The sequence below is a fragment of the Ochotona princeps genome, chromosome 16, assembly GCF_030435755.1.
Source record: "Ochotona princeps isolate mOchPri1 chromosome 16, mOchPri1.hap1, whole genome shotgun sequence".
In the NCBI taxonomy this organism is placed as follows: Eukaryota; Metazoa; Chordata; class Mammalia; order Lagomorpha; family Ochotonidae; genus Ochotona; species Ochotona princeps.
The window spans coordinates 25,001,950-25,014,358 of NC_080847.1; the positions used below are offsets into that span (position 1 = coordinate 25,001,950).

Below are 12,409 nucleotides of genomic sequence, written 5' to 3' on the forward strand. Positions count from 1 at the left end.
ATCTAGCAAGTCCTAAACAAATATCATTTCCTTTTTTTAACGATTTTTTATTTTTTTAAGATTTATTTATTTTTATTGGAAAGTCAGATTTACAGAGAGGAGGAGAGACAGAGAGAAAAATCTTCCACCTGCTGGTTCGCTCCCCAAGCGGCCACAACGGCTGGAGCTGAGCTGATCTGATGCCAGGAGCTTCTGGGTCTCCTCCCTCCACAGGCAGGAAAGAAGGTGGAGCAGCTGGGACAAGAACTGGCACCCACATGGAATCCCAGTGCATACAAGGCGAGGGCTTCAGCCACTAGGCTACCGTGCCAGGCCCAACAAATATTTCTGCTGGAATGAAGGATGAGTAGGCAAACGTTTGAAGCATTCTGATCCTTGTAACAACCATCATTACTAACAATTGAGGTTTTGAAGTTGTGATCTGTGTGTGTGTGTGCATGTGTGTACATATCTTCTAGAGCTTCAGAACATCCACTCGTGATGGTCATAGGATACTGACCTGCACTGAGGTGGCCAAAGTGTGCCTTTTTCCCAGAGCGCTTAACACAGCAGGGTTCACTATTTCCTGATCCCAGTTAACAATTAGAAAAATGTGCATTACTGTTGCCGCCACAGCAACAGCAACAGCCAAGAACGTACTAGTATTGCAAATGTGCAGGCCTCACCCCAGACCTACTGAGTTAGAAACCCTGGGGACACCAAGTTTCCATAATCATCACTCAATACATGGTGGCTCTCATTGCTTTTATCTCTGTTAAGAGAATAGGAAACAGCGTGCAGACCAGCTGAGTGAGCCAGAAGCAAACAGTCCTCAGCAGTACCATTTTTAAAAGGAATTCTAGTGCTAATGTTTTTCGGTGGGGTTGTTTTATTTGTTTATTATTTTTGTAAGTCAAATGTGGAGCTGCCGTCTGTCCCACACCAAGAAGGATTGAAAACAGGCATGCAAGAAGATACTTAGAATCCCACATTCGTATCAGCACTTTTATAATAGCCAAAAGATGGAGACAAGCAAATGTCAATCACAGAATGAATGAATAAGTAAATTGAGGTTCATATGAAGGGACTTCAAAAAGTTTGAATAATGGAATGGAATGTAAAGATAAGTTTATTTGATTTTGAAATCTTTGCATAATTTTCCAAAATATAGGTTTTCCATGAGCTGCTTAAAGAACTCTCATATGTAAATGGAATATTAGTCTGCCCTAAAAGGGATTAAAACTAGTGGATATTGCAACGTGGGTAAACCTTGAAAACATCAATGTTAAATCAAGTGAACTGGACAGAAAAAGGACAGATTCTATACAATGCTGCTTGCTGAGACACCTTGAGTAAGCAAATGCATCGAGACAGGAAGTCGAGTAATTGTAACTGAAGCTGAAAGGAGGGCAGAACGGAGCGCTCTTGTTTAATGGGTGCAGCGTTTCAGTTGGGATGATGAAGAACTTCTAGAACGGGGTGTTGATGATGATTACAGCAATGTATGGGCACTCAGTGCCACTGAACTGAGTGCTCCAAATGGCAAAGCTCCACAGTGCTCTCTGTGGTAAAGTTTGTATCAGAAATATTTTGTCACAATAAAAAAAAAATCGTAAGCCATTGGAATTCATCAGGACTATTCTGGACTTAATTGAAAGGCCCTTTAGTTGGAAAATTTATTCCTTTTTTAAATCACTAAGGTTATCTATAACTTCAAACATTCTAAGCCAGTAGTAGGACCTAAAAGCTTAAGGACTCTGAAGTCAAAAAACAAAATGATGTCCCACATCTTGCATCAGTAAATAACAGTGAACATAAAGATCTTATTTAAGGGGAGAAGTTCCCATCTACCTTACAATACTGGGATCCTCTAAAACATGAGATACTGCCTTCCTGCGTAAGAGGAGCACATCTATGAGCACGACTTGTTAACATTGCAGGTAAAGTGCTGCGTAGGATACCCACACCTTATCTCCAAACTAGAACACCTAGTTTGGGTCCTGGTCTCAGCTCCGGTTTTGATCTAGCTTCCTGCTAATGCAAATCCTAGGAGGTAGCAATGCTTTGATCCTTCTAACTCCCAGTTCCATCCTCCCAGCCTTGGCGTGGCCCAGTCCCAGCTGTTGGGGGGCATTTGAGAAATGAACTGATGGACAGAAGACTTATATTCATTTCTCTCTCTCTCTCCCCTCCCTCCTCCCTCTCCCTCATTCCCCCGTCTCATCCTCCCTCCTTTTGAAGTAAAGTGGAAATAGATGAATGTGAAAGTCTAAACCATGACAGTTTTTACACACTGAAGTGGCCTTTTGCCCAAGTGCATAGGCATACTCAGTATCAAGGGTTCACCATCTTCCTGCTGGGACTTGACACCAGCTATCTAATCTGCTACTACAACTAAGTTCGTCTAAACTCCTGTCCCTTCTCCACATTTCTCTCCCACATTCCCCAGCCCTGCACCAGCAGATGTCAGCTGCTGGATTTCCTCAGCCCAGTACACTAGATGCCTGTTTTATTGCGTGTTGTGGCAGGAGAGAAGGATTAAGTTACCGAGGCTGTCAGAAAGGACAAGCACTCTGCCATACATTATCATTATCACTTGCTTCTTGGGTGAAAGAAAATGCAGTAAATCCCTCAAACACAGCGCAATAAAGACCCCTGGCTTTTGCCGTCGTGACTGCCAGTGCCATTAACAGGCGGTGACAGTGATGTGGCACTCTTGGATGTTGCTTGTATCTCTTCTGACAGTGTGCACATAAACCTGCCAGTGACGGGACAGGGAATCACATGACTATTCAGATTTGATTCTGCTCTCGGGAGCGGTTTTCTTTTCCCAAGTCAGGTGGCGTGACTTGCATCTGTAAAAACAAGTATTTATAAGAAATGCAGAATGATACTAATGTAACATATTCCTTCTGTGTGTGTGTGTGTGTTTTCTTTTTGTATAGTGATCTATGTGGATAAAGAAAACAACCAAGAGAAAAGAGACATCTTAAAAGCCATTCTGCAAAAACAAGAGATGCCTAATAGAAGGTACTTCGGAGAGTTCTAAATTATCTCATGGTTTGCATAAAGAGGATCTATGTTGCATGAGGTGATTAAAAAAAAAAAAAAAGGTCGGAATGAAATCGAACCCCTGGCATCTGTTACTCCTGGTGTCCCGGTATGAGTACATGAGGTCTGTTTCCTCCTGGATCGTAGTGTCTGTCTGCAGCACTGTGTGGCTGTAGACGAGGAAGAGGATCAACAGCACAGCACAGTCATTCCAGTGTAAATGTGAAGAATAGAACAGGTTGAAAGGAAGGTGTGCTATGGAGTCTCCTGGCTCAGGTATTACAAGTTCTTGTTGTAGGACTTATTAGCTCTGTGACCTCAGGCAAGTTGATTAGCCTCCCTGTGTTAATAATAATGATAGTGCTGTATGGGGTCATTGTGAGGATTAAATGAGATAATACATGTAACATGCATACAGTAATGCTTGGCCCAGTAGGTGGTAGTAGATCGTAGTAGGAGTACTTGTAACAGCTTATCAGCATTTGAGACTACATTGTATGTTATTATAACTATTTAATTATAATTAGATGAATTAATTTAATTGGATATAATATAATTTTTTTTGTTCAAATAAGGCACTTTGCAATTCTGGTCCAGTAAAGAACATATACCCTTTATTGGAATATTTTTTTGAAACTGGGAGGCAGTTCTATTTTTCCAGCTCCGCCATCTCTCAACTTGTACTCAATGTTTCTTTCTATACTTTAGCTTCTCTCAAGACCCCATCCCAAACCACCATCCAGGGTTATCCCAGGCCACTAGGGAACAGATAGCAATAGTAGAGGAATATACTTCCCTCCACTCAGTTATCAACGTCATCCATTGGAACACAAAGCCTTACTCCCCTGCACAAGTTCTAGCCTGAACTTGGTGGTCTGGTGAGCCTGTTTGTGTCCCTCTGTGTTCTCTTTGTTTCTGGATAGTAGCACTCCCCCTCGGGAGAGAGCAATCTTGTTTCCTCCAAAGTGTTACAAAGATGAAATTAAGATGTAGATTCTACTTTCATCTAAGGCCTGATTTTTCCTCAGAAACATCACTTGCTTGTGCTAGAGAGGTTAAAAACAGTGATCATTATAAAAATTTGACAAGCACGTGGAAATTGTGCTGACTTTACTGTTTGATTACTGTTGCTCTAGAACGGCCCATCTGCTCTCCAGAGGCACAAGAGCAGTGACAAGGACTACGTGACCAAGTCTGAGCTACACCACTGATTACAGGGGCGAGAGTGGCCAAGCCCACCTGTCTCCCTCGGCAGCATCTCTTTCCTAAAGGAAAATAGACTGTAGTTTATATTTTTCTCACTGCCAAAACCAAGTTATTCCAGTAATGTGCTCGGCTTTTTGGAGTGCTCAGAGATATCCTACTTAAAAGGAGCTCTAGTAGATGAGAATTTGTTTTCTCAGACAACAACCATATTGAAAACTGGTACCAACTACCAGAGCCACCGAGAAGGCTGGCATTGGCCTCTCTGACATGGCTGCAGTTAGACACTTCAAGATGAATTATAAGCGTGCTTGCTGTTTGCCAACACCCAAGTGCCTCATTAAAAGGAAACTAACAAGGGCAGGCATTATGTTCAGTGGTTGAGTTGGTTGGGACGCCCACACCCTCTGTCACTGGCTCTGCTTCCGTTTCCAGCTTCCTGCTGAAGCACACCCTGTGTGCCTGCCATCCACGGGAGGGCGCAGAGGAGATCCAGGGCCCTGGCTTAGGCCTGGCCCAGCTGCAGCTACTGCGGGCATGTGGAAAGTGGATCAGCGAATGTGAGATCTCTCTGTTTGGCTTTGAAATAAAATGAAAACAAAGAGAGTCAACATAATAAAGTTAGACTGTGAAGACTCTGTCTATTAAACCATAGAATTGACACTAACCTAAGATTTATTCCTTTCTGCTTTTTTTTTCCCCCCCTCTTTAGCAGTCTTCTATTGAAGACATCCACCAGTAAGGAAAGCAAACTATAATAAGTAAACAAATAAACTAATTGCATATTGCAGTAATTAGTAACAGAAAATTAAACAAGTTAAATGCTAAATTAGGAAATCACAGTGAAGATCCAGCTGAGGAGGCGCTGTTCAGGCTGGTTCGTGAAGGACAGCAGCACCCAGTCAGGTCACACAGAGAGCCCAGGGAAGAGCAGTGTGAGCAGATGCTTGAAGGAAGATGGGGAGGTGTGCTCTGGGCCCTGCAGGGGAGGTTAGCACAGGCTGGCTGAGAGGTAGAGGAGGCGGGAGCAGCTCAGGGAGCTCTTCCTGTTTCCACATCCACATGGGCACCTGGCACCTGCCCCATATTGGAGCATCACACAGCGCTCAGACTTGACCGAGGCCTCTTCGGGCCATGGGACCTGTATGTTTTGGCAAGACTTAAGGTAAGATGCACTTACGTATATGTGCATTTGCAGTTTGACCTAAGCCAAACTGTTTCTAAGTTACTTTAGTGTACTTTCCTCCCTTTTTAAGTGTACAGCTAATTTTGTTTTTGATATTTTCTTTGCTAAAACATATAAAGCCAAAAATATTACACTTTTACATCTCTAGCCTTCTTATCTCAGGAGTCTCCTAAATTCTTCAGAGACAGTGGTCTGCAAATGTACTGTGATATGGATGTGGTCTGCGGATGTGAGACCCTGTGTGAAGATAACACGCAATGTGGTTATTACAGTCTGTGCAGCCTCCGTCTTTGTTGTAAACCTCTGTTGTAAAATATGCATCACAAGTCCCACTTAATAATTTTTCTTCCAAACATACTCATATTGGAAAAATTGCTTTCATCATCACTCATCTTTTTAAACTGAATGATACAGTCGATGTATCATTTGAGAATCTGACTCAGTTTTCAGTCGAAACTTTTCCCGTGCCAACTTTTGTTCTCAGAAATGTATAAGCTTAAGCAACTCTAGCTAGATTTAAGATAGCAGCAACGAAAGAGCAGTCGTTTCCTTGATACTTCCGATGTTTCCGGCACGGTTTACTTGTATCATCTCATTTGATCCCCGTAAGAACTCTTGATATAAAATAGAGCTAATTGTCACCATTCTACCGGTAGGAGACAGACGGGAGAGGTTAGGTGGTTTGCCTTTGATCACACAGCTAATACACAGGAAAGCAGGAACTGGAACCCAGAATGGAAGCCTGAGCCCACCCCATCTCAGTCCTTCTGTCCTGTACATCTAATGAAGTAGTCCTCTTCTCTCCTTGAAGGCCAGGATCGTAACTACAGTGTGAGATGGTATTACCTTTGATTTTGACTGAAGGGATTTCTGTTTTATAATCAAAATGTATTGCTAGCTATAAACAGGGACTTATAAAGGAGTGAAATGTTGCAATGCTTATTTTCCACAGATTAGTAAAGAAATATTGTCATGTTTACCTATAAGTGTTTGGAGAGGACTCTGCTTGTGTTTTCCAAGGAATGATTTCTTAAAGACTTAAATTTTTATGATCCTTGTTGTTGTTTTTTTCTCTGATTTGGGCTGGATATGTTTTAAAAAGTTTAAAATGCTAAAGTTCACAAGCATCCATGGGTTAAGCCATGCTGCCAAGACTATCAAAAGAGTACTTCACTGTAAATTCCTTTCATTTGGTCAATCCAAGTGTGTTTGGCCTCCATGCAAGCCACTAATTCAAATCAGTTCCATCAGAACCCTACAATTATGTGTCTAAAAGTAAAATACAACTTGGATGCTATGATTGTAAGTTAAAAGATTGCTGAAGTAATACGAACATTTGATATAGCTGTTGGGCAAAGCTACAACGTTTATCTACCATGATGCGGAATGTCACCCAGGGAGCATGATCTCTGCGTTCTGTGGAGCATGACAGTTGGTTGCAATGCAAGGTAGCAGCTCCAGAGTCCATTTGTATAGAAAATGTTGGGACCGGTATGGTACCCTAGCAGCTAAAGTCCTCACCTTGCATGCACAAAATCCCCTACAGGCTCCGGTTCGTGTCCCATCAGCTCCGCTTCCCATCCAGCTCCCTGCTTGTAACCTGGGAAAGCAGCTGAAAACAGCCCAAAGCCTTGGGATCTTGTACCTATGTAGGAGACCCAGAAGAAGCTCCTGGCTCCTGGCTTCGAATCGGTGTATAACCGACCATTGCAGCCACTTGGGGAGAGAATCAGAGGACAGAAGATCTTCCTGTCTGTCTCCTGCTCTCTGCATATCTGACTTCCAATTTTAAAAAAATCTTAAAAAATAAATAGAGTGCCCAACATGGTAGCTTAGCACGTAAAGTCCTCACCTTGCATATGCCAGGATCCCATGTGGGCGCCAGTTCTAATCTCAGCTGTTCCACTTGCCATCCAGCTCCCTGCTTGTGGCCTGGGAAAACAGTAGAGGAGAGCCCAAAGCCTTGGGACCTGTGTTGGAGACCCAGTAGAGGAACTCTGGCTCCTGGCTTCAGATCGGCTCAGCACCAGCCACTGGGACCACCTGGGGAGTGAACCAGTGGATGGAAGATCTTCCTCTCTGTCTCTCCTGCTTCCTGTATATCTGACTTTACAATTTTTAAAAAAAATTAAATTTAAAAGAAAAGAAAAAATTGCTTCTAGAGAAAATGCTGACTTTTTAAACTCTGTGGTTTTTATTCACTTCATGCCGTTAGTATTCAAAGGGGAGGTGTCAAAATGTGATCAGAGAGTGTGTAACAGAATGAGCATCTGGTTTTTTTTTTCATTGCCTAGTGATTTTCTCATTTATGTAGAGATAAATGTCAGTGTTCAGAAAGTTCGTTTGCAGGTTGAGTGTGTGGTAGCAATTCGAAGAGCTCATTTGGTTGTAACTGAATGTGTTGGTCTTTCATTGGTGTTGGAAACTTGAATACTGCACACTTACTGGCAAAAACCCCTTTGGGAGTGGGGGTCCACGGTGATCTCTTCTCCCTGGGTGACTCTGTCTGCCCTCTGCCCCTCTCAGTGTTCGCTTCACTGTGGTCAGCGACCCGCCACAGGATGAGCAGGAGCTGGAGTGTGAGGACATTGGTGTGGCTCACGTCGACCTCGGCCACGTGTTCCAGGAAGGGAGAGACATCATTGAGCAAAACATTGATGGTATGAGCAGAAGCGTTGCCCAGCCCTGGCAACCCATGGTTGCTGCAATCCACTGTCTGTTGAAACCTCCTTTCTGTTGCCTGCCAGGGCCTTGAGTCACACAGTGCTTGAATCCTTTGCAACTCAAGCTGACTTCTTGTTGATGCAGGAGTTCTCTCCTGACAGCCCCTTCCTTCCTTGCCCTCTCCCTTTGCCTTCTTTGGAATCAGCAGAATTTTTAAAATAATTAATGGAGCTTCACAAGGAATTATTCATTCTTTTAGTTCAGAGGTTGAAAAAAAATCAGTCTTGTTTTTAGTGTTGTTTGTGGAAGTCTCAGTTCTGCCAGGCACTTACCCTTCAGCATATTATTCTGAGCTCTCCTGATGGTGCCTTCTCAAGGCCTCTCATTAATTCAGCACTGCAGTCCGGCGATACAGTCACTACAAATAACTCTAAGCAGTTTGATCGTTCATTTTCCACAAGGGGTCTGAGCAGAGTGCGGGTTGAACGTCTACCCCACTACGCAGGATTCCCAGCAACGCTGCCTTTAGAACCTGCTGAAGAAATCCTATCTCATGAATTAGACTTTTGACAATCCGTAACAAGGAATGACCTGGGCTTTATCAACTAAATTGAGAAATAAGGCCAATTTTTATCTTACTTGTTAGGTTAGCCATCTCTGGGAAAAAAAGTATGTGATTTGTTTACGTAACATTCACACATCTAACGCTTACATGGGCACCTCCTCAGTGCCAGGTGTTCTGCAGACGGCAGGAGTTCATTCATGGTTCATTATATCAAGTTTTGCCTCTGGAGTGTATGTCAAGTGCTCAAAAGTCAGAATCAAGCTAAACCATTAAGCAAATTCTACCAAATGATTGGATTGGAAACTTTATATGCTGTGTATCTGTAATGGCGTGAGTTGGTCACAGCTTGCTTTGACACACAGGAAAGACATGAGAGTAAACATGTCATAACCTACACTTTGTTGAATGCTCTTAACAGCAAGAAAGGTGACAGAAATGAGCAAAATTATCTCTGCGTTTGTTGTTGTTCCATTTTTTACAGTCAGTTCTATTTTACAACCTGTCCTGTCCTCCTAAGGGACCACCAGTGGACGGACATGATCAGCTGTTACGGCCGTGTTTAGGGAACGAGTCAGAATCAGCAATGGTCAGGTCAGGAGAGCAGGCATGGGTCACATCCAGTCCTCGTTAAGCTTAGAAGTTAATGGTCCTGAAGAGGAAGTACAGATGCGGGGGAAGTGATCTGAAGCCACCTGGGCCACTGTATTTGCCCTGTTGCTGATTTCTCTACCAAAGTCCTTGTAGTCCAAGTTTTGTTTGAGGGTTTCTTTACATATTTTCTCAAAATTAAGAAAACACACATGTTAAAGTAACTCAAAACTACTATCAATTTCCAATGTCCAGTGTTCTTGCAAATTCCACTACCCATAGATGAATGGGTTATCAGGGTGTCAGGGCATCAGAGGGCATGCCCTGGCATTCCATCACTTAGTTTGGAGAAGGCTCAAGGCCCAAAGGAACATAACTGAAAGCAGGGACCCCTTCCCCAGGTGAAGCTCCTGGACTCCCGAAAATTACAGACCTTCAATTCCTAGCCTGCCATTTTACCAAATTTTCTAGATAGGTTAGAAATTCAGATTGTCATTATCTTTGGGAGTCATAATCTTTTTCACTAAGTAGACTTGCAGATCAGATGGTTAAGTCATCCCCCCATGTATGCAGTGCGCGTGCACATACTGTTTCTAGAATGTGCAGCTCCTTGCACACAGGACAGGGTTTATGTTACACAGTCCTGAAATGCCCATGACTGATCATCGCCTTTTGTAGAGCTAGTTTCGTCTTTCCAGCTGTTGTTTTCTCCTCGCCTAGCTCAAGAAACATCTGATAAATGACATTAACACCTACCTACTCTTCTTGCCCTAGTTTTTGACACGGGAGCAGATGGCAGAAGTATCGGCAAGCTTAGAGTAACAGTCGAAGCTCTCCACGCCCTCCGGTCTGTCTACGAGCAATACAGAGACGACTTGGAGACTTGAAAGGAACTGCTCCAGAGGCGTCCTCTACTCCTGAGTAAATGTTCACATGAAAGCTCCTAGATGAGATTGTTTCATAATTACTCTGGTGTATATAATCTATAATTCATGGGAAGCCAGGAGGCGGGAGGGGGAAGCCTGGGTTTTTGAAATGTTCAAATTTTGTATACTTTTCCATTTGTTTATTTTTCTATTCCCTCTGTCCCATGACTGCCACCCCTCAGGGCTTAAGTTCTCCAGCATGGGTAACACCTTCTCAATAATTTATACCTACATGATGACATGAGAAAGTCTATTTGCATTTTCAACATTTTCTTAAGAAGAACGGAACTGCAATTCCCATTTTTATTTTTAATAAGCAAAAGCATAAATTTAGAAAACCTATGAAAAAGAAACACTTTTATGTTATCCCTAATCGTCCCACTAAACGGAATGCCTCTGATTAGCCTCATTAAGAGTTTTATGCTGTGAAGATTTTATTAGAAGCAATATATGAAAATTACTTGGATTAATGTGTTAATCTTCCTCTTTAAAATGCTAATATCCATTTTATGCATATTAAAGCTCAGTATGCATTTTCTTTGATGCATGCAGTTTCTATCAATTAAATATAAAGAATGAGATTTTGCACTAACTTATTAAATTACTGCAAGTTTTTTGCTTTTCTTCCTTAAAAAAATAACGGTTCTGCTTTTGGTGTTTTCTTGCATTTTTAAGGGTTCAGATGGAGGGATGGATGTGTACAGGTAAGGAAGCGACAGGAAATGGTGACATTTATACTTTAAAAACCGAGCTTACGACATAGAAATTATTCTTAAAAGTATGACTCAAATTCTGCCCTGCTTAGAACTGAAAGGAGTATCTTTTGATCATTGTTTAAAATTTGTACCAAGCTTACACAGTGCTAGGATGTATCTGGATAACCAGTTCCTCCAAAAAGCAGCTCAGAAAGTTAATTTTCTAGCTTTTACCCAATCTCACTGACGGATTTCATTGATAGTTTTAATGGAGCTGTGAATCAATGCTGCAAAGAATTGTCTCTAGAGGTCTAGCATATAATGCATTTCCTTTTTTAATTTACTTTTTTATTTGTCATTTTCTTCAGAGGATTTTTACAGGCTGTGGGTTTTCACTGTTTGCAAACAGGCTATGTTCCTTCTTAAGCATATGTAAAGTATTCAGGGAGATAAGTAATTTATTAAAATCTACCTAATTTGCCGTGATATATTAAATCTCTGCTTCAGTGATCACAGACCATTTCATTTAGAGAATTAGGCATTCCCTCTTTGTGTGATTAAAGCTCTGGAAAATGAGTTCTTTGCTCCTATTTGTGAACATTCAAAGCCTGCTAATGGCAAGAAGATGGAATAGATTATGAGACAATTCATTACAGTTCAACAGGGGGGAAAAAAGCAGCTATAATGCAAAAATGCAAGTATGAGTATCTGCATATAGTTTGAACCATCTGTGCTCTAATGGCTTCAGTAATGACTCATCTTTAGGAGGCTTTGAAATGACATCCGCACAATAGTAATTTGTTGATGTACATCGTGGGACCAGTAGAGTATGTTCTGACCACAGAAATCTATAAATTCTGTCTATACCATTGGGCCTCCCTGTCCTGGGGCCTGCCATGCCCAAGAAGAATCTTGCTCTCATCAAACTCTGCAGATCTTCGTAACAACTCATTCCTCTGGAACCTTGCAGAGACCACAAACATCTGCAGACAAAACCTCTCCAATCCTAGTAAACAACCACATGTTTGTTGTCACTTCAGCTGGCTCTGAGCTCATCTTCTTGGCCTCTCTCTCCAGCTTGCTTTGGCTTTGTGCAGTTACACTGTCGTTAAGGGCCGTAATATTCCCTGCAGTAATTTAAAACAGCTAGATTATACCCTGGGAGTAACTGAGTGGTTTTTGAGACATTCATTGTGGTATTCTCCCAGGAGGTTTGTATTATTGTTTTAAAATGTTACATCCCAAACTAAATACCCTTCCAGCAGGGGAGAAGAACCAGACTGTGTTGACTTTTTGGGATCTTTTAGTAGAGAGGGGAAGTATCTATTAGAAAACTTGGGGGATCTAAAAACCATATAGAATACCTACCTCAGATAAGATTAGGAGATTAACCAATATTTCTGTCACATTCATGTTTACTGTAATATCAAATATTTCTTTTCTAGTCTTAAAATATTCAAACTCTTGCAGAGTTTTGCAGCACTTATTTGCACATTCAGTCGCTGCTGGCACGTTTTGAGTGGGTGAGTAATCCCGAACGCTACTGTAGAGA

At 42.0% G+C, this 12,409-nt stretch overlaps 1 protein-coding gene across 2 annotated transcripts in view; it reads left to right on the plus strand.

Annotated features, from left to right (window-relative positions):
- Positions 1 to 10,705, plus strand: part of RPGRIP1L (RPGRIP1 like) — a 98,967-nt gene extending 88,262 nt beyond the window's left edge. For both annotated transcript variants that reach the window (XM_004584117.4, XM_058674537.1), the window contains exons 24-26: positions 2,925 to 3,009; positions 7,946 to 8,079; positions 10,011 to 10,705. In XM_004584117.4, coding sequence (XP_004584174.3) covers positions 2,925 to 3,009; positions 7,946 to 8,079; positions 10,011 to 10,123 — 332 coding nt within the window. In that variant the 3' untranslated portion in view covers positions 10,124 to 10,705. The remainder of the gene's footprint in view (positions 1 to 2,924; positions 3,010 to 7,945; positions 8,080 to 10,010) is intronic.
- The last annotated feature ends 1,704 nt before the right edge of the window (positions 10,706 to 12,409 follow it).